Genomic DNA, 21,278 nt, shown 5'->3' with positions numbered 1-21,278 from the left:
GTGGAAAAAATTTGATGTTCTTGCTCTTGAAACTATTTTATTAGCATATTTGAACCCACGAAACACGTTAACCTGAAAAATTAGATAACATTAACATTTGAGCCGTCAGTAAGGATCTTAAATTTTTATAGCTGAGACAAATTATTGGAATTTATCTAAATGATTAGGTAACATTTAATAGGATTGTCCTCTCTTTTGTAAAGCTTGTTTAACTACTTAAATAAATAAGAAAAGTCGAACGGACCAACGTAAACGAGCGTTGGAAGGTAACAAGTCTACAACTGGTTAATAAGCTCGATCGCTTGTGCTCCGATCAAATCCCATGAATCGCGAAATAGTGCGATTGGTGGCCAAAGGATTTTACGTTGAAGCATTCTCCATGTACTCGCAGCACCACTCAGCCTCCCTTAGTTCTCACAATTTCATTTTTCCTCCTCTCTTCAAAGCGTGCGCAAAGCTTAACTCGGTTCCACAAGGCCAAATGCTGCATACCCACTTGATGAAAGTGGGGTTTTCAGCAGACGTCTATGCAGCAACAGCCCTCACGGATATGTATTTGAAGCTTTTTCATGTTGATGACGCTCTGAAAGTGTTCGACGAAATGCCCCACAGAAACACGGCGTCTTTAAACGCAATGATTTCTGGGTTTCTGTTGAATGGTTTTCGTGGAGAAGCGTTACGGATGGTTGAGCTTGTGAATCGCGGTTCATTAAAGCCCAATTCAATTACCATTGTTAACTTACTGTCAGCATGCGCAAGTGTTGCTCATGGGATGCAAGTACATTGTTGGGCTATCAACCTGGGTTTTCAAATGGATGTATATGTTGCTACGGCGCTTTTGACGATGTATTGTACTTGTGAAAAAATGGGTTTCGCTGCAAAGGTATTCCAAGAGATGTCGAACAAAAACGTGGTGAGTTTTAATGCTTATATTTCAGGGCTTCTACTGAATGGCATGCCCCGTATGGTAATTGATGTATTTAAGAGCATGATGGAACGCCCACCTGGGAAATCGAATTCCGTCACACTGGTTTCTGTCCTTTCTGCTTGTTCTAGTCTTTCACATCTTGGATTTGGTAGGCAGGTTCATGCACTCACTGTTAAAATTGATAATGATGATGTAATGGTAGGAACTGCACTGGTGGACATGTATTCTAAATGTGGGGCTTGGCAGTGTGCACACAATGTATTAAACGAGCGGAAAGGAACCAGTAACTTATTTACTTGGAATTCATTGATTGCAGGAATGATGTTAAATGAACAGAGTGAAATTGCAGTGGAACTTTTTGAATCGTTGGAGTCCCATAAATTGCAACCAGATTCAGCTACCTGGAACTCAATGATAAGTGGACATGCCCATTTGGGTCAGCCGGCGAAGGCCTTTAAGTACTTTCATAGAATGCAATCGGCTGGCACAGTCCCTAGTTTAAAATCTCTCACCAGTTTTTTATCCATTTGTTCAGACTTGTCTGCATTGCGACATGGCAAAGAGATCCATGCCCAAGTAACTAAACGTTTCATTCATATGGACGTGTTGCTTGCCACGGCACTTATTGACATGTACATGAAATGTGGATGTCTTTCTTCAGCACAGAGACTCTTCGATCAATTTGGCTTCAAACCAAAAGATACAATATTTTGGAACGCAATGATCTCAGGTTACGGGAACAATGGGGAGAACAAATCTGCGTTTGATATATTTGATCGGATGCTGGAAGAAGGAGTACATCCTAATGCGGCCACATTTACCAGTCTCTTATCTATTTGCAGTCATTGTGGTCAGGTTGACAAAGGTTGGCAGTTTTTCAAGATGATGAACAAGAAATACGACCTTCAGCCAGATCGTGATCATTATAACTGCATGATAGACATTTTGGGTAGAGCCGGCCAGTTGGGGAAAGCTCGAAAATTGTTGGAAGAATTGCCAGAGCCTTCTATGTCTTCTCTTGCTTCTTTGCTTGGTGCTTGTAGCTTGCACAAAGATTCTAAACTGGGCGAAGAAATGGCTTCAAGAATTTCAGAATTAGAGCCTAAAAATCCACTTCCATTTGTTATCTTATCCAATATATATGCTGAGCTTGGAAGGTGGAAAGATGTTGAAAGGGTTAGAGAAATGATGAATGACAAAGGATTGAGAAAGCCATCTGGCCTTAGTTCAATAGAATGACCTAAGAGTGTAAGTACATAAACCAAGTAATTAGTATACTTCTGGTGCCAAACCAGAACTCGCAACTCTTTTACAGCTTAAATATTTATGATTTGTAAGGAAAACTTATAAATATCACTGATTCAACATTTCTTCGGCAGAGAATCCAAAGTTGTTGATTATGTAGTTGGGTGGTTCAAAAATGAAGCACGAGATCACATCCCTTAGGGTGATGACCCCTACAACTTCGTCATCAGCAGCTACGACATAGATCCTGTGGACTGATTTGGAAGCAAGACTATGAATAACAGAGCCGAGAGTCGAATCGAGTTTGCATATGATTGGTGGGGCTAGTTTCCCAACATCTTGGATCAACATAACTACTGTTTTGATGAAATCCATAACAGTAAGCTTCCTGAAATCCAACGACAAAAGAAACATAAAACATTAATCAAGAAAAATGGCTTTTATAGCTTAAACACGTTTGATAATATAGAAAAACAGAAGGAATTAGCCCATACGAGCCATAAAAGAAAGTTCATTACCTCATTGGGGCATTAGTTTCTAACATAGTTAATATGCAATCCTTTCCACGTTTATTGATTTTCATAGTTGGCAGATACTAGAGCATTCTATAGTAGAAGGTCAAGTATGTGACTTAAAAACGTAATTCAACGTGCATAATGAAAAGTCCTGCCTCGTATCCTACCTGAAATTGGAGAAAATTTCAGGCTTAAGCAGCAAATATCTTATGTCTCTTATACTTATATTTCCCACAATTCTGTTCTTTGGCCCCTCGACAACTGGAAGCCCACCAATGTGATTATCTCTCATTCGCTTGAAAGCTTCCAGTATCAACTCTTGGCTTTGGATGGTAATAACCTGACCAAAAAGAGAACAGACAATTAAAGCTGTAAATTGTTACAAACCCAAACCAGTCATTATAAGTACTTGCCTCGTTACAAGACATGAAAGGAAGTCCTAAATCGGAAATAGGTCTTGCAGCTATACAGTCAAACCAGTCCCTTCCTCTACACCTTTCAAGACCCTGAACCACTGCAGATTGAGTTATGTAATTCTTGATGTCGGGTTTCCCTGGTTCGATGACAGGTACATTCCTCAATCTATATTTTGAGAGTAGCAATAAGACACCTAACATGGAATTATCTAGGGTCACTGGAAGAAATGGAGCCCAGCGGTAGGATTTCAATATTGACTGAACCTGGAACACATGAGTACATGATACCAAGGCTTGAAAATGAGTACATATGATATGAGGTAGTAATTTGGTTAGTTTGAGCAATAAAAGTCACCCTACTGGCATAGTTTAAGAGCCTACTGTTGTTGATTTGAATGGTTCTTCTTGCAGTAAGACTTTGTAAAAATCTTGTCCTAAACTATCAGCCGCTGTGGCAGCATCTTTACCGATTCCTCTGTCCACAGCAACTCCACCAGCCACAGCAGCTCCAACCGCCGCTGCAGCTATCCCTGCAACTGCAATGGGGCCTGTCGCGCCTAATGCCAATGCTCCAAGAGCACCAACTGCTCCTGCACCAACTCCAATAGCAGTAGCTGAACCAGCAGATAAGGAAGCTGCAGCAAGTTCCGCACTCTCCATCACCCACAAGATAATTGCCGAATAATCCACAATTCCAAGGTATCTTTCTCTCCAATTTATACTTGCTCTTGCATTTGGATTTGTTACAGGAGCTGATAAAATGTTGCACTCAGATAGAATCTTCACAGCATGAGGAATAGTTGTGTCTGCTGGAATCTCAATAACTGTAAAAAGTATATATTTTTTTCTTTTTATTTCTTCAACCCTCCTAGTAATTTGTTATGCATAAACATACGAAGGAAGTTATAAAATTGAAGTTGTTGTTGATACTCATTATTACCTCTGCCTACCGAAACTCCAGGAAATGAGGAAACTGGGATCCTGGCAAATGCATCATTCAGCGTCTCCTGTAAGAACTTTGGAAGTTTCTTCGTAGATTGGATGCGTTCGAAATAGGATTCGCAGTTTGACAATGCAGAATATCTAACCTCCTGTCCTTGTGCCATATGTTGTAAACTGGGATCCTGGGAAATGCATCATTCACTCCTACTTATGATTGAAACGTTTAAAAAACCATATAGATCAAACCTACCTCAGAAGATGCGCTTCGAAAGGCTCCTTAGGCTCTGTTGTGTATCATCAAATGAATTCAGGAATTAGATCAGAAGGTTCCCTCTCTTTAACTGGCCTGCAGGATTTATCGCTGATATCCCATCTTCCCGCCACGTCTCTGAATGCGACTCCGTCAGCTGCCACCAGCATTGAAATGGTCAGCACCTCCCTCTCTCTCTGGCTATGTAAGAAAGTCCCACGCATCGAAGGTTGCGTTGCGTTGGTCTTTTTTGCGGTCTGGTTTCGTCCTCTCGATCATATGGCCTTATAATTACACAATGTAAGCACATTGCAAAATTTTATTTTATGGAGGGGAATATGATGCTTCTTTTTAAATTTGAACCAGTAATTTTAAAATTATTAAAAGGGTATATTTGAGATTATGAAATTAAAAAAAATCATATATTTATCTTTAACCATTTTTATGTTCTAACGGAAGTATTTTGATATTTACTTAAAATAATAAATGAAAAAACAAACTACTAATAAAATAAAAGTATCATTTAAATGACTAAATTCTTAAATTTAAATTATAATCTTAAATATTAAAATGTCCAAAAAAATAAATCTAAAAAACCGATATATTATATGTAAAGGAAGTAAAAGAAATAACATTAATATATATTTAAGTGGCAACTCGTTAGTGACCTAATGTGAAAGACGGTTTTGTTGTGCATGATCAAACGGCGTCGTCTGGAAATAATTTTAATATTTTGTTTCATCGCCGACCAGTTCCAGTTAACATAGCATTCCGGGTATCCACTCCGGACTTAATTTTTTGTCCTTCTCCGAGCCCCCATTTCTCCTCCCTAGGGCTTCCGATTTGACGAACATCACTATGGCTATGACAACTGGAGTAGGCCTTTCGAAGATTCTGATTCTTGTTGGAGCTGGTATTTCAACTATACTTCTAATCTATTTAATTTATACGTTCATGCTGTTTATATGATCTAAAACCAATTTTTTTTCGAGAGTATGTCACATTTGTTAATGTTGTTATTGTGTTTGTTTTTACAGGCTACTCTAGTACGATCCTGCTTAAGAATGGTAAATTATCGGATGTGTTGGGTGAACTTCAGGTGTCGATTTTTCTTATTTTGGCTGTTTTTATTTTTCTGCTCAATTAGCTCCAATGTTGCGTGGCATTAGGAAATTTTTTGGGAAAGTTCCAAGATGCTATTGACTTTTTATCTGATTGGCGATGGAACGTTCGTGAAAGGTGTTTCAAATTATTGTTGTCATCGTTTATTTACGGTGGACTTCAATATCTCACTTTCTAGATTATTGTTGCAACGGAATAGCTTATTGGATGTCTCATAAATTTGCCCAAACAAGTCAAATGATAAACTAGGCTCAACAAAGCGTTGTAACATTTGTTTTGTTTCCCTATGAGTGACTGCATTTTCTATTGTTGTGCTTACAGTCCTTGGTGAAGGGCTTAGAGAAGTCTGGGGAACAATATGAGGGTGATTCTGACTACTCTGATGCCATTGCTGCTCAGGTGCTGATAAAATATATGCATTTTAAAGAGGTATTGTCCGATAGTTTTTTTATGTGGTTAATGAAACGTCTATCTGACTGTCGTGTAGGTGCGTCGATTAGCTATGGAAGTTCGGCATCTCTCTTCTTCACGACAAATTACTATTCTCAATGGAAACTCTGGGACTGTTGGCAAGTCAGCTTATTTTTAATCAATTCATTGGCAAATTGCATAATTTAAGAACTTTGATAATGTGCCAATAAATTGGATCGTTGCTTTCACTTCAAGGGTAATAGTTTTCTGTGCCATTGACTGCCTTTTAATCATTTATTTATTTTAACAGGTAATATATCATCTTTCATAATTCCAGCTGCTACTTTGGGTGCCTTGGGATATGGATACATGTGGTGGAAGGTAATGTTAGATTCTTTTTCAAGTGTTCTAAAGTTACTTTTTATGTGCCCAAAATTTAATGTCTTCTGTAATTTTCTCTCTCTCTTCACTTTTCTATCAATAAGTCATTAGCTTTTAAGCCTTGATTTTTAAAATGCGTTGTTCTTAAACTTGTTAAAAGAAATGTTCCATAGTGTTTCAAATTGGTGGTTTGTCCTCTTTTTTTTTTTTTTTTTTCCATAACTCATCTTATTTATTCTTTCTGTTTGAACAGGGGTTTTCATTCTCAGACCTTATGTATGTTACAAAGCGCAATATGGCTAATGCTGTCTCAAACTTAACTAAACATTTGGAGCACGTATCAGAGGCCCTTGCTGTAAGTGTGGTCTAGTATGCTCTTCAACCTGTTTTATTTAGAGGGAAAGAAGTGTGAGTATAGCTTGTTTCGTAGTGTTACTATTATTTTTTTTTAAATTCATGACTTTTTAGAACTTGACATGTTCTCTTCATATCCTTGTTGAAAATCTCATTTATTATCTACTATGACGTAATTGGATGCTTGATTAATAGTTGCATATTTCTGCATATTAATGCTTAATCCATATTTCAGATAGTACTGATATTTATTAATTCTTTTCTTTTTCCTGCTGTGTATATTGTAGAACTAGGTATAATAAAACATCCAATTCATTTACCCCACCCCTCAAGCCGTTTATTTTCCTTTTCCACCTTTTTTAATTGGAAACATTTTTTTTTTTTTTGCATAATGATGGTTTAATTTGTCCAACTCTGAATAAAGTATGCTATGGAGAAAAATTGTCCCTTTTTCATCCGGTTTCGGGCAGAGACCAAAGGTTTTGAATGATTGCTCCTGCAGAATGATGCAGGAAATAAAGAATTACCATTTTTGAACGTTTGTTTGTTTGTTTCCTGTGAGACTGTGATTTGTGATTATTGAGTGTGATGTCACTGTTAAGTCAACTACTCTTTTATTGGTGTTGGAAATTGTCAAATTGTTACAAAAATGAATAAGGAATGTGTTGACATTTTTTTACTTATTTCTTTGGTTAAATAGGCAACAAAGAGGCATTTGACACAGCGGATTGAGAACTTGGATGATAAGATGTTGAAGCAGAATGAACTCTCGAAATTGATCAAAGAAGATGTATGTCTAATGATTTTGCAGTTCTATAAACTTGACTGTTGAGTTTTTACATAATGTGCTAGTTTGAGGAAACCAATATGTTTGTGTATGGTGTAGGCATGTGCTAGTGTTCAGAAATTTTGTTAAATGATGAATGGATACATGGACTTTGTGGTGATCTGAAGTTATCCTGATGTAAATAAATTTTATACCTCGAAAAATACTGTTATTTATTTATTTTTATTTTTATTTCTTAGCATTACAGTACATACATACATACATACATGCATACATACATACATATTTATATATATAAATATATATATATATTTGAAAAAAAAGTCTTTTGCTATGTTGTAACTGCTACAACCCATCATACTACACTTTTTTCCCAGAGCGTTATTATTTTTTATTTAAGAAAAAAACTAAAAAGATAAAAGTTATATATAAATAATCGCATGCATCCAACGCTTTGAGGTGTCTGAATATTATCAAAATTTCACGTGCCAAGTCTCCAAGAAATATTGATAACTTCCATATAATATGATCACAAATAAAAGCTAAGCTGCTTTCTTATCTCTTTATAGAGGTAGTACGTTCGAAATTCTGTTCACATGAAGGAGTAGGAGATGCATTCTGTCAAATATTTATAAACGTTTACATCATGTTTTGATATGGTTAAGATTGGTGGAACAGGTAGCAGAAGTTCAAAAATCTCTTTCTGGCATCGACTTTGACTTGGCTCAGTTGCAAAACATGGTTTCTGGTTTGGTGAGTTTTCCATGAAAGTAGTTGTAAAATTAATATATATGTTTCTATCTCATAAGATTGGTAATCTGATCCATCTGTTGCATTTACTATGCGGTTGCTTTGACAGTTGTACTTGCACAGACATGTCAAATCATTTTTTTCAGTAACTGCTTCTGGTTTCGAATTTGATAAGTGATGAGAGATTCTCTAGAATTCGCGTTCACTTTTACTTGAGCATTAATTACCATACATCTCTTCTCTTGTTTCAGGATGGGAAACTATCTTCTCTTGAATATAAGCAGGTGAGAAACTTTCTCTTTTATTCTTTTGGGTGTATATAGTACTGACTTTGTCAGTTTGACTGGTCTTCTTTTATACCTTAAAATGCTAGGTCTCCAACCAAATAGAATAAAATTGGGTGATGTATCGCCTATGTATTTAGAATAGGGAGGTTTCCCCAAGTCGTTCTCATTTCCTGATATGATCTTGTTTTTTTTATTATTGCAAAGTCATTTCTACTATTACGATATTGGGAACTTTGCTTATGATGATCCGTTACTTTCAGGAACTTGCAAATGTTGGTGTATTGTACTTGTGCAACGTTGTTGATGGAAAGGAAGCGAAAATGTCTGAAACTGTAAAGGTTAGATCCAGTACTTGTGCAAATTAGCCTGAACTGGAAAACAAAACAACTCAACTATACCCATTATCAGATGCGATTATTTTGTTTCAACTTTCTCTCAATAATTGGGTCCTGTGACTCACTAATTAATTTCATTATTGGTCGGAGGGGTCCTTAAGTTACATTTCTTTTATTTTTCTCATATTTATCACATGTGTCTGTTGATCAAGTTAACTACATGACTCAATTATTTCCATTTTTTATTATTTCAATTTTTGAACTGATGTTACATGTTGTATCCCGGTACTTGCAGGAGCAGCTTAAACTTCCAGGCAGGACTCAGGGTCTGCTGACGCATCTGGAAACTCCTAATCTGAAGGTATACATTATGCAACAACCCCCAATTGATTGAAGGGGGAATGCATATAACGTGAAGTACTTTTGCAATTTGTGATAATTTAAGCGCAATGTTTTTTATTCTCATGGCAACCGTTGTGCCAACTTTCTAAAGCTTGGGCCGTTGTCAAGTATGAAACAATTATTCCTTCATTCACAAACATAATTTTTGTTGTGGAAGCACCAAATGCCCTTTCAAAACTTTCTATGATCAACATGTGCTTCTCAAATTTACCAAAACGCATCAAACAGATTTGGATTATTCATTTACCTGTCTTAAATAACTTTTAATTTTTATTACTTGTTTGTAAGTATCCCAATGATTCTTTCAGGGTCTTAAAGAACTTACTGATACGCTTTCACGAGATTTTACAGAAGGCCAACCAAAAGCCCTTCTCAGGTTTGAGGACTTTTGGTTTCATCTTGATTTTTTCCCTGTTTTCAGATTATTAGTGTATACATGTAGAAGAAGTGATTAATGTTCACTAATGTGCAACAGTGTTGTTTAACTGGGTTCTCATTATACTTTAGAAATTGGAATTTGAAAGGACCAACATCCCTCATCTTCCTCGAGATAACCCTATTTCCGTTTCCATATCTCGTGCTAGTTCAATTATGTGAAGTATAAACCTTGCATGTGTTAGATTGCCTTGGTTTATACTTTCTATTGGGGCTAAGTTACTAATAGAATAAAGGAGATAATAGATATGAATTGTCAGCTTCTCTGTATTAGATGACCTCACTTCAAAAGTTTAGATTTTATTAAGTTTGCCGTTTTTTCTTTTCCTTTTTGCCAATTTCAGAATATAAATCTCTCTTTGCTATGCCCCCAACAATTTCATAGAGAAGACGGCGTGCTATGTTGCTCATCATTTATGCGGTTGTTTTGACTAATGGCAGGTCCGCATCAACTAGATGTTAATGGGAAGAGAGATTGTCTGCTGTGCATCCTCCTGTGTCGATTCCACCATCATCCACACATTTCTTCAAGTTGTTTATCTTACATATATTCCAAGAAGGAGGCGCAATTTCTTCCTTTTCCTAAAATTTATGAATAGTTCATGTTGGCAATGAGTAAAATACCATGCAACGTTAGGACTTTTTTGAGGTGTGATTACTCCTTCACACGAATAAACTACAGTATTGAGAAATTCAATTCAACTCCAGATTCTACAGAATCAATGATATGTAAGGGTCATGGAACAAAATTTTGCCCCGTAAATCACTAGTATGTCGCTTCTTGTGGCTGATTATTTCTTTAGAATTTCATTCATCATCCATTCTTTTGTAGCTTTTTTTTTTTTTTTGTACAGTTCACAACATTTACAGGAGGAATTTTTATGATCTTGCGAAGGTAAAATAAAAGTTCCAACATTTTTTTTTTACAGTTTACAACATTTACAGAAGGAATTTTGAAGACTTTGCCAAAGGTAAAAATAAAAAAGAAAAGCTGTAACATTATGTTAGAACGCACGTCAAATTTACGTTCTCTTATTTAACATTTGTTAAATTCTTTCAAAATTTCCCCACAAAAATGTTAAATAATAACAAATATTTATTATTAATGCTATGGTAAATAAGTGAACAAAGAGGTTTATAAAACAAGTTCACTTGTATCTTGATAGATAATGCCAGAAAGACCCAATCCAGTCGAGCCAACCAAATAATTAATACTCAATGAGTTGAGCGGTGACCCAAAGAGTAAAATTCTGTTCGTTGACGGCGAGTTTGCGTCGTTTTTAGCATGGTCTGCCGATGAAGCAGGGAAGCGCACCTGACATACGTGTCATTCTGGTAACGTATGTCCCTTCTTTGTACGAGATCATATCCATCCTTGAGAAAGGTCGTTTCTTCCTCTGGTCGCCGGAGGTAACAAAGAATGCTCCGTTCATCATCAAGTCTCCCTCTGATCTCCATGTCCACGTCTTCCACACACTCTCCGGCGAGTACTCTCTCTTTGTCACCTGAGTTGGTTCACTCCCAGTTTTAGTTTCTTGAGAAAATTAAATATTTGATTTGATTTGATTACCTCTTTAGCATTTACATTTGGAGGAGCAATGAATCGATTGCCCTGGCTGATAATGATGGGATGCTGGCTACCACCTATGGCATACATAAGCCAATGAGTGTAGTCATTGTTGACGACATGGAAGAACCCCCATCGGCACCTTGGCATCCTCTGCACCAACCCTTGACCAAAGTGATTGAATGCCACTGTCACTTGCATTATCTGATCATTCGAGTACCCATCGCTTGCTCCGAACAGCATCACCTGCATTAAACTCCCAACTTTTAAACTCTTTTATGAAAACATCAGTCACATGGTTTCAGCATGCTTCATTACATCATTGTGGTGAGTGAAATGGCTATTGGATATGGTGATGGCAGTGGATCCCATGATGGCATCGATTAGACCATCTTGACAATTGGACATGGAAACATGGTCAATCCAAATGTTGGAGGAACCGAAAATTGAAATGCCATCGCCGTCGCTCATTGTCCTCAAACCCACATGGTCCACAGAGTCCCTGATCATTCCGCCGCTACCCATGACGATGTGATGGATACGAAGGCCATGGATGATCACATTTTGTACATACTGAAGAGTAATGCCAGCCCCATAAGCAATCTGAACATTGGCGCCTCTTGCATCTATGGTCTTGTCGCTGGACACGATGAGCTCCTGAGTTAGCCTAATGGCCATGTTGGTTGAGAATGTGATCCACAACGGCCCCTTTTGGATCACAGCATGTCGGAGGGTCCCAGGTTTTGGTTCCATGATATCCGAGTCCGACGAATCGTTCACCACGTAGAATGGACCCAACTTCCCGCCTATGGTCTTCCAGCCAAAACCCAGAACACAATCGGCCAGCTTCTTCCTGTTTTTGGCCCAATTGGGGTCGCATCTCCAGCACCGGTCAATGGGATTAGTGGCTAGACATGGCCCTGTATATCTCTTCAAATTCCTTCTCGTATCATTGCTTCCGCTCAATTCCCTGCATCAAACTCCAATCCCATTAATTCATTTCCCCTGAGTTCTTACTAGAAAATTTCTCCTGAAGATTGAAAAAAAAAGAAAATAAAACAACTTACTGCTCAACTTCAGCATTGAGGATGTCGGTGACGTTCTCTGGATTAGGGTCGAAGGCCTTGGCGGCGGCTTTCTCAGCCTTGGCGGCGCGTGATTTCCAGTAATCATCGAAGTTTCCAATGTCAGCATATGCAGTAGCCACCAAGGACAATGTTAGCAGAACCCCAAGCATAGCTCTGCTCGTAGGTGCTACCATTTCTGTGGGATGATGAAAGCCCTTTGAATCTTAGACTATGATTACCAGATTTGAATCCTCAAGCGAAACACGAAGGATTCCGCTTGAGGAAGTGTGAATTGCTTGATGGGAAGGAGAAGGTTTTAAGGAGTTATGAGGGAAAACAGAGGAAGATGATGGGGGTAGCGAAGGTCGTTCATGGCGGGAAGAAGGGAGAACCGTTACCTATTCAGACGGTTAAAACAGTTATTTACTAACATGGATATTTTCTGTGGCTCAGCTTCGGCTGTTTTTTTTTTCCTTCTATTTCCGTTGCTTTTAAAGAGACATGGAACAAACCCAGCTTTATATTATTATTATTATTAATTTTCTTTTTCCTTTTTTCTATCATCCTAAGAATTCAAAGTTCAATATTTACTTATGAAAAATAGTAAAAAATTTGTACGCCCACAAATTAACTAATTATTTAATTATTTTACATACTCAAATCTTCGAGATTTAACCACTTTAAAAGCCTAGGGGTATTTTCTTGATTTATTTACTTTTTTTCTCTTTTAAAGATTTGGAGTTTTTTTTCTTTATAAAAAAAAAAAAAAAAAAAACCTTCAGCGTTGTCTAATCTTGAAATTAAATATATATATATATATATATATATATGCATTTTTTTCTATATTTAAAAAAAAATTAATTAAATTAATTAATTTTAAGAATATTAAAATTTGAATTTTTAAAATTTAGGTTAGTATATAATAATTATTTTTTTTATCATTTTTTTAATTGAAAAATGAAAAATTTAAAATAACTATAAAAATTATCAGGGGAGAATTCAATTCTCGCAAGCTTTATGTGGAGAATTTCCACTCGAACCTTACAAAATTAGATGAAAAATTTTGCGGGAATGAAACACGTGCCAGAGATGGGGACAACTCCATGGACATCTTTAAGATATTTACCTTTTCAATTTTGTACCAAATAAGCTCAAACTTTGAAAATGTTAAATAAGTCTCAAATTTTTTATTTCAAACCTTTAATATTTTTAAAAATTAACAAATCTATTAAATAGTGTGTAACATTTATCTAATAATTTTTTATCTAATAGGTTTATGAATTTTATTAAAATGTCGAATACGTTAAAGAACTTATTAAACATAAAACAAAAAGTATACAAACTTGTTATTTTTGAAAATTTTGAGACCGCATTGTAACGTTTCTAACAAAAGCTTAACCAATATAAACAAAGAATACAAACTACACTATGTCGATAAATTTCATATAATTATTACATAATAGAGATCAAACGAAGAGAATAATCTTTATCTCTAAAATTATTAGATCATACAATAAGCCGAGAACATAGAAAATACATTTTGCACTCTTAAGTATATATATAGTTTAATTTATATAGTCATCTACTATACATAACTATCTACCATATATAGATTTACCGATATCATTAAACATCGAAGATCGATGAACATGTATGATACATATATAACAGTATAAATCTACTCTCCACAATCCAATAAAGTCCCAGAGAAGTTGGCTGTTGTCTAAAGTTAGGGATTCACCAGGATTTAGTTGGATACTTCCCAGACCTTGTAGTCTTTTCCCTCCATAACCAATGACCATCCACTGGATCCTCTAGGAGGTTCAAAGTTGCCTGGTCCAATCTTCACTCCAACTTTTTCATCCATGGTGGCTGCATACACATCCCTTTCTGCCTTCTCAATTTTAACCTGGAAATTACAGGACAGAGTAATTAAAGCCTACTTATACTTGTTCTTCATCTGTGAAGGCTTAGGCCAATAGGAATTTTCTTCAATCTTTTAAAAAGATCATTCATACTTACTACGCTCCGGCAGTGAAGTTTCTGCCGTTTTCTAAGACAAATAAGTGTTGCAATCTCAGATTTGTAGTGGGAGAAAATGTGGTCAAAGAATAGTGATGGTGTCCCAGGATGAGTCAGGATGTAAGCATATCCTTGCATTTCTTTTCCACTAGGAAATCTCCAATGACCCTACAACATCAGAAAACACCATCATCAAATTAATTTTAAGATTTAAAATGGAATAACGGTTCGATGAGGATTATTGGAAGTGAGTTCCACATTAGTTAATTGAGTGGAAGATCATGGGTTTATAAAGGAGGAATACAATCTTCATTGGTAGGAGGCCTTTTGGGGAAGCCCAAAGCAAAGCCATGAGAACTTATGCTCAAAATGGACAATATCATAACATTGTGGAGAGTCGTGTTTGTCTAACCGGAACCTCTCAAGTACAAACATCAGAGTGTGTATCTGTAATGAATGTTTCACCCAGTCAATAAACTGGTTGTTATGGAAAGATGTTTAAACCTGAGTAGATCCAGTGTCGTGGTTCTCTATAAAGGTAACAGCACGAGAGGGCCACCATCCAACGACTCCAGGAGGCTTTCGTTTCTGATCTGATAAACGCCAATATTCACATCTATCAACTGCCTATAAAACAGATTTTCCAAATGGTCACTGAAAAAAAAGAACATGGAAAAAAATATATAATAAGCATCTCACAAGTATATAACGTTCTACGAGTAAGAATCAAAGAATCTTAGGGATTGCTGCAGAAGTACTGCCAAAAACGAACACCAATATGATTTTTCTAATTGAATCCATCAGACACATCTAAAACAGACACGAGGAGAAAGTAGAAATTATGACAATATCATAAAAATTCTTTTTCTTACGAGTTTAATCCTGTGTTTTTAATAAACAGTCGTTACCCCCTGGTATGTGCCGCTTTCCTAATCAAAAGATGGGAGAGCACCCCTTCTCCTGAAGTTACGGGGTCATTTTGCCGACTTTCTTTGACATGTTTCTCTCAAGTGCCCTAGTATACTCTACTTGTTCACCTGTATCAGTTTGGGGTACGGTCAGTTCACTGGAAGGATCACCCTCCCAATTCGAAGTTTTTTCCTAAAGGTTTCAACCTTGTTAACTATGACAACAGTCACAACTATGGCGGGGTGGTACACTCTCTCAGGACCCCCTACTCTAATCAAAAGACTAAAGGCTCCTACTAAAAGGCGAGCAATGGAACGAGAAAGGCTTGTTGGCTCGTGAGGCTGAACGACACATTCAAAAACTAAAGCGCACACTCGAAAGTGATTCGAAAGGTGTCAGCAGGTGCGCAAAACTGAAGCCTGCCATGTTCACCCGCTGGGCCGAGTGTTCATCCACTTCAGAGTCTTCGCCTTTAGATAACAAAAAAAGGTGTCAGCCCCTTAGGTCGCCAAACTGCGACGAAAGTTTCGCCTTTCGGCCTGCCAGTCATGTAGGGCGACCGGACTAGGCCGAGTCAGAAAGAATTTGATGACTCAAGGTTCATATTAGGAAAAGGATAACAGAAATATTGTGAATAAGCTCCGAAATTTTCTTCCACAGAATTGAGAACCAGTTAATTGAATGAAAGCTTACAGAATGAAGAATCCCTTTGGTAGTAACATCAAATGCCCCAGCAGTTCCATTAGTAGCATTTATCCAGTCAATGATTCTCTGTCTATGAGCATCTTGATTATGATCCATCACACCATACGTATAGCTCAAGGAATCCCAGTATTCGCCAACAGCAAAGTAAGGTTCACTTGCATCCAAGTAATCCTTCACATAACCCCCCCAGAATCCTCTGACAAAATCAAGCCTCCACCCATCGTACCCAATCTCCTTTCTGCATGTCAGCAGCCAGAAACATATGCATAAAGCATGGCTACTCTAATCTTTAAAAGCAAAGTGAAAAAGAGATTTGAATTGATTAGGAAACCTATGTGCATACACATATCAGCAAATCATAGAGTTAAGAACATCAAGCACTTCGTTAAAACAACCAGAATGAAACCCACCAATTCATAATTTAAAGATAGCCGCATGGTTTCATTTCAAGGAACAAACATTAAAAAGATTGATAAGAAAATCAAGCATGACCCGACCCAAGAGCTCATGTATAACAACTCAAGCCCACCGCTAGCAGATACTATCTTCTTTGGGCTTTACCTTCTGGGCTTCTCCTCATGGTTTTAAAATACGTCTACTAGGGAAAGATTTTCACACCCTTATAAGGAATACTTCGTCCTCCTCTCAACCGATGTGAGATCTCACAATCCACCCCCTTGGGGGACCAGCATCCTCATTGGCACACCGCTCGATGTCTGGCTCTGATACCATTTGTAACAGCCCAAGCCCACCGCTAACAGATATTGTCATCTTTGGGCTTTCCCTTCTGGGATTCCTCTCAAGGTTTTAAAACACGTCTACTAGGAAGAGGTTTCCACACCCTTATAAGGAATGTTTTGTTCCCTCTCCAATTGATGTGGGATCTCACACCATGTACCAACGTAACTCAAACTCTTCGCTTATTTGGTTAACTTAACATATTTTAGAAAATGTCCTTCAATTTTTTTGTTAAGCCTCTTTTCACCGCTATGTCAAACTTATGAGTTATCATGTCACAATACAATAAGGTCTTCACATCGAAGACTAGAAACTATGAAATAAACAGATAAAAGTTCCACAGAAATTAATAGTTCAGCCAGAAAAGGATTGGTTGGGGAATTAACCTTAACCAGCATAACCATTCTTTAATATCATTTCTCACAAAATCTTGTGAATGATCAATGTTAGGCGCAGCATGAAAGTTATCTCCGCTACTTTTGTTGCCCCTACCCTTCACATGGCATGAAAATTGAATAATCAATGGGACATTGACATGTGTGCTGTCAAGGTTTTTATAACAGAAATGGGGTTATGAAGTATTTGCATTGTAGAATTTTCTCTCATTCTTCATCCTCAGTGTAAGATAATTAATTTTAGATCGCATATGAAAAGTGGATAATCATTCATATCAATGATCGAATTAATAAAACATCAAACCTGAAAATGTGGATCATCTGAAACTACAGCACGTTCATCCCAATTTAAGCGACCACCAAATATATTCCAAATACCATTTTGATTTCTAAAATGTGCACAACGATGATTTAGGACAACATCACCAAGAACCTTTATCCCAACATCATGGAACGTCTTCACAGCATCCTTCAGCTCATCAATGTTACCATATCTAAAATCAACAAAGTAGACTCCATAGAACAACAGTTTTGAACGATCATTGGACGTTAACGGTTACTCAACAAGTGATAATGATTTAATCTAGGAGTGGATTGAAAAAAGAAAAGGATCTGCATATACCTGGAACTTAAATTATACAAGTCCTTCGGCATATACCCCTCTGGTGACACAGATTCTGTTGGAGGTGGCAACCATAGCATAGTGAAACCAAGGGAGGATAATTCTGCAGCTTTATCTTTAAGTATCATGTACCATCTTCCAGACTTGTGAGATTCCCAATTGAACCCTTGGCACAATATTTCAAAACCTGTACCTGTGCCAGAGGATGTTTGAATGGGTGGTTCGACAGGTTTAGGCGTCTCAATTATTTCCTCTGTTGAAGAAGAACTTCTGAAGAGATTATAGGCTTCAGCAGACAATTTTTCAATTTCCTGAAGAATGCTTTCTTGTGCTTCTCTGGTTTTTTTCTTTTGAGTCTTCTGAGAAGAAATGTCAGTAACAGAAACTCCTTCAGATTCTTCTTCAGGTTTTCTAGATACTTCTGCATCCTCTGATTCGCTCCGTCTCGGGTGATCAGGCAGGTTACCAGAACTTGAGAAGGGGACATAGAAGTCATCTCCCTTATAGTTTAACCAAGAGTTCTCATTCTGCTTGAGAACAAAATGAAATCCTCCAAAATCTTCTTCTATGGTAAAAGTTCCACAACTTCCCTTCCCCCCTTCTTTCGGCTGCAAACATAACATTTCATAATTAATAATAATCAATTGAGTTATACTCATGTTGATTTTTCTAAGATAATTTTTCACATCCACGACTTATTAGGAGGACCTCACAGAGCCCGCCCACAACACAGGAGCAGGACTCTCTAAAAAGCCAAGGTACCACGTGGTTTGAGAGCTTAAAGGAGGCTACACTCAAGGTTCCCTCCGATTATATGTCTCTGAATTTCTATTCGTTGTCCCAATAATGCCAGAAAATAGTTCTCACAAAATGAAGATTACATAACCGCTATTGGATAATAATAACCATTCTGTTTCCGTAGCAAAAAATAGAAGCATTTGATGAATAGCAATAAGTATTAGCTCAAATTTCAGGAAGAAATATTTTGCACTGGACCTGCAGTAGGGTACGCAAGGCCTTGTTCTTGAACACTGTTGTTTCCGGAGGATGAGGAGCAGCTGGAATCTCCCATTTCCTAGTCTCATCTCTGCACGCTCCCCATTGAACAATAACATCTCCAGGTAGATCAGTTTCCAAATACAAAAGATATTTTGTTGTTTCTGGACGCTTACTAACCGAGACACAGACCAAATTATCAACAGCTACTTCTTTTACAATAGGCAGCTCTTCATAGAATCCTTCCAAATACATTTTGTTCTCCTTTGTATCTCCAGATTCACCATTGCTTCCTTGATCTTTAGAATTTGATTCTGCTTTGACAAGGAGGTTGTATAGCTGAACCAAAGCCCCTACAATTGAGGCCATCTAAAAATCATAACCCAATAACGAAATTAAATTCCCTCGAGTGCACAATGGAAGCAAGAAATGGACCATAGGCATTACTTCCTAGTTTGGTGCTCTAAGAATGTATACAATGAAAGAAATCACTTGGGATGTCTTGCTGCTCAACAGCCAAGACTACAGCTCCTATCATGAAATCAGATAAAATTGACATAACAGAAGAGATATCAAAGAGAAAAATACTTAATCAGTGGTTTATTGTACCGTCAATTAAATGGATATGCCATGAACATAAAATCATTTATTTCTGTCGGTCTTATTCAGCTCAATGGCTGCTTCCAATCAAGACAACTATATTTCATAAGAACTTCTCTAACCTGGCCATAAATCCAAATCCTTTTTTGTTCCAACTATATTTTCATCTTCACCATGGTATTCTAAAAGAGGCACCTTAAAATCTCTCCCTTTGTGCTGATACCAAACTCCAGTTTCTTCATCCTGCACTACCAAAAATAAGAAGTCAGATTCACCAAAAGAACTAGCAATATTAAAAACGAGAATGATCAAAGGACCAAAGAGGAATAGCAAACATCCTCAATTGCTAACTACTGAAAATAAGAACCTTCAAAACAAAATTTATAGTTGCAATTGTTTTGTCGAGAACATGATGAATCTTCACTTCATGAACACAATCTCCCGAAGAAGATGAGGATGATTTCTTCAATGGTGTCTCAATAGCATAATCCTGAGAATATAATTGTTATTACACTTAAGCAGACAATGCAAAAACAGCTTAGACATTGAAATGAAGAGACTGTTACAAACTTTGATGGGTATTGAGCCCGGTGGTGTAATTTCTTCAGGAGGTTGATCCCATTCGCTGCAAGGTTCATTCATTCATTCAACCCATTTTAGATGAAGGCAGGGAGGGTACAACGAAACAAACTCAGCTTCAGTAACTTTTTTAGTAATTTAGGCTTCTCCTCATACCCAAAGGAACATAGATTAAAACGAGATATACCTGCCACTGTCGTCCATTGAGGACGCTCCCCATTGAAGGATCCATTTCCCAGCAAGGTTACATCCTATAGTAAGCTCCAATTGGTTCTGGTCCTTCACCTGGGCTAGTCTGAAAGATATCATTCCCTTCAACTACAAGCTCAAATCAACAAGGAAAACAAAAAAATCTTAGGGAAAACAAGAAAAGCGAGTAAAGGCAAACAAAAAAAATTATCATCTCGAGAGTGAACAACTCAAGGAAGCAAAAAGGAAATGCACTTCCCAGCAGAAAGAAAACAGATCCCACAAATTAAAGAGGAAGAAAAAGAGCCCCACATCCTAAGATAAAATTTAAACCTTTTCGATGCGGTTGAGAGGAAACGTATCCTTGAGCAAGACATCCATAGATTGGAAAGTTTGAAGAAGAGACGCATTAGTAGTGGTAGCTTTAAAAGCAGGAACTCTATAAGAAGTGTAATTATAATTGACAAAGCTCTTTCGGCCACGATAAAGAACCTTATTTGGACAGTAACTAAAGGAACAGGTTATGGCGTATGGAATCTAGGACGGTGGTAAAATCTGTGCTTCCCTTCACCACAGTGACAGAGAAGAGGATCAATCCCAATTGGACATGACCCCACAGTTGCCACTCCCTCTACAGAGCAAGTTCAGGAAGAAGTTGAACAAAGAAAAGAAGAACAGAGCAAAAACCAAAACAGAGAGATAGGAGAAAAGTTACAGAAGTGGACGATATTTGTTAACTAAAATGTGATGTAATTTGTGACCCTTTTGATTTCCTAATTTGGTTTAGAAATAATATATCCATCCAATTCACAAAAAACGTTAAGAAAAGATCCACCCATTTGAAAATTTCGATTCTTCTTTGTCATCAAACGACTAATTGTGGGCTCTTTAGCTTGAAGAAAGAAACAGGACATTCTACAAACAGCTTACCTGCACTGCCGCTTTTTTAGAAATATTTGCTCTTTGCGACAGCAAACCGAATGAATTTAAGGTAGCAAATGGCAATTCGGAGTTCAGGTCTTTTCAGTTCTGTGATGATTGCTTCTTTTCTCCGCCGTCCACGCGGCGGATTTCGAACAGTTAGCATATTGGGAAAGTGGGTGTGAGAAGCCGTTCAACATCTTACAGTAATTCCAGCTTCAAATGCATCCTTGTTCCAATAATTCAGTCAAACCCATTGATTAATCACGTATTCGCTATCAATAATCAGGTTTATAAGTGTGCGCGTTGCTTAATACTTTGTCAATCCAAGATTCTTTTTTTTTTTTTTTTTTGGTAAGTTCAGCTCGTCAGTTTATGTGGGGCATTGACTCTGTAAGCCAGCAAAGT

At 37.3% G+C, this 21,278-nt stretch overlaps 5 protein-coding genes across 6 annotated transcripts; 2 read left to right on the top strand and 3 right to left on the bottom strand.

Moving 5' to 3' along the window:
* The first annotated feature begins 235 nt into the window (after window positions 1-235).
* On the top strand, window positions 236-2,399 carry LOC111492916 (pentatricopeptide repeat-containing protein At2g02750). The gene is made up of 2 exons (XM_023142463.1): window positions 236-2,174; window positions 2,308-2,399. The coding sequence occupies exon 1, from the start codon at window positions 323-325 to the stop codon at window positions 2,165-2,167; it is 1,845 nt and encodes a 614-aa protein (XP_022998231.1). The 5' UTR covers window positions 236-322; the 3' UTR covers window positions 2,168-2,174; window positions 2,308-2,399.
* On the bottom strand, window positions 2,132-4,630 carry LOC111493607 (SNF1-related protein kinase regulatory subunit gamma-1-like). 2 transcript variants are annotated; one of them, XM_023143403.1, is made up of 6 exons: window positions 4,297-4,630; window positions 4,045-4,228; window positions 3,486-3,928; window positions 3,102-3,368; window positions 2,856-3,028; window positions 2,132-2,561 (listed from the first exon to the last, which is right to left on the bottom strand). In XM_023143403.1, the coding sequence occupies exons 2-6, from the start codon at window positions 4,208-4,210 to the stop codon at window positions 2,282-2,284; spliced, it is 1,329 nt and encodes a 442-aa protein (XP_022999171.1). In that variant the 5' UTR covers window positions 4,211-4,228; window positions 4,297-4,630; the 3' UTR covers window positions 2,132-2,281. The 2 variants fall into 2 exon arrangements, with proteins under 2 accessions (XP_022999171.1, XP_022999253.1); XM_023143485.1 differs by having other exon boundaries at window positions 4,045-4,220.
* Window positions 4,631-5,017: 387 nt separating this feature from the next.
* Window positions 5,018-10,354, top strand: LOC111494386. The gene is made up of 13 exons (XM_023144355.1): window positions 5,018-5,209; window positions 5,334-5,395; window positions 5,740-5,817; window positions 5,906-5,987; window positions 6,140-6,210; window positions 6,464-6,565; window positions 7,265-7,354; window positions 8,030-8,104; window positions 8,353-8,385; window positions 8,649-8,726; window positions 9,019-9,084; window positions 9,434-9,501; window positions 10,002-10,354. Exons 1-13 carry the CDS (start codon window positions 5,155-5,157, stop codon window positions 10,021-10,023), a joined length of 882 nt encoding a protein of 293 aa, XP_023000123.1. The 5' UTR covers window positions 5,018-5,154; the 3' UTR covers window positions 10,024-10,354.
* Window positions 10,355-10,731: 377 nt separating this feature from the next.
* LOC111493864 (probable pectate lyase P59) lies at window positions 10,732-12,699 on the bottom strand. Its single transcript, XM_023143800.1, has 4 exons — window positions 12,195-12,699; window positions 11,446-12,097; window positions 11,131-11,373; window positions 10,732-11,065 (listed from the first exon to the last, which is right to left on the bottom strand). The coding sequence occupies exons 1-4, from the start codon at window positions 12,386-12,388 to the stop codon at window positions 10,841-10,843; spliced, it is 1,314 nt and encodes a 437-aa protein (XP_022999568.1). The 5' UTR covers window positions 12,389-12,699; the 3' UTR covers window positions 10,732-10,840.
* A 1,137-nt stretch (window positions 12,700-13,836) lies between these two features.
* On the bottom strand, window positions 13,837-20,972 carry LOC111492830 (alpha-amylase 3, chloroplastic-like). The gene is made up of 13 exons (XM_023142345.1): window positions 20,880-20,972; window positions 19,948-20,078; window positions 19,752-19,806; window positions 19,549-19,671; window positions 19,304-19,424; window positions 18,582-18,934; window positions 17,586-18,193; window positions 17,268-17,457; window positions 16,955-17,061; window positions 15,819-16,068; window positions 14,721-14,843; window positions 14,217-14,384; window positions 13,837-14,103 (listed from the first exon to the last, which is right to left on the bottom strand). Exons 2-13 carry the CDS (start codon window positions 20,067-20,069, stop codon window positions 13,942-13,944), a joined length of 2,382 nt encoding a protein of 793 aa, XP_022998113.1. The 5' UTR covers window positions 20,070-20,078; window positions 20,880-20,972; the 3' UTR covers window positions 13,837-13,941.
* Between the last annotated feature and the right edge of the window lie 306 nt (window positions 20,973-21,278).

The sequence above is a fragment of the Cucurbita maxima genome, unplaced genomic scaffold (genome assembly GCF_002738345.1).
Source record: "Cucurbita maxima cultivar Rimu unplaced genomic scaffold, Cmax_1.0 Cma_Scf00001, whole genome shotgun sequence".
Taxonomy (NCBI): Eukaryota; Viridiplantae; Streptophyta; class Magnoliopsida; order Cucurbitales; family Cucurbitaceae; genus Cucurbita; species Cucurbita maxima.
Note: the sequence above shows the minus strand (reverse complement) of the source record. Positions and strands in the feature narration are given on the sequence as shown.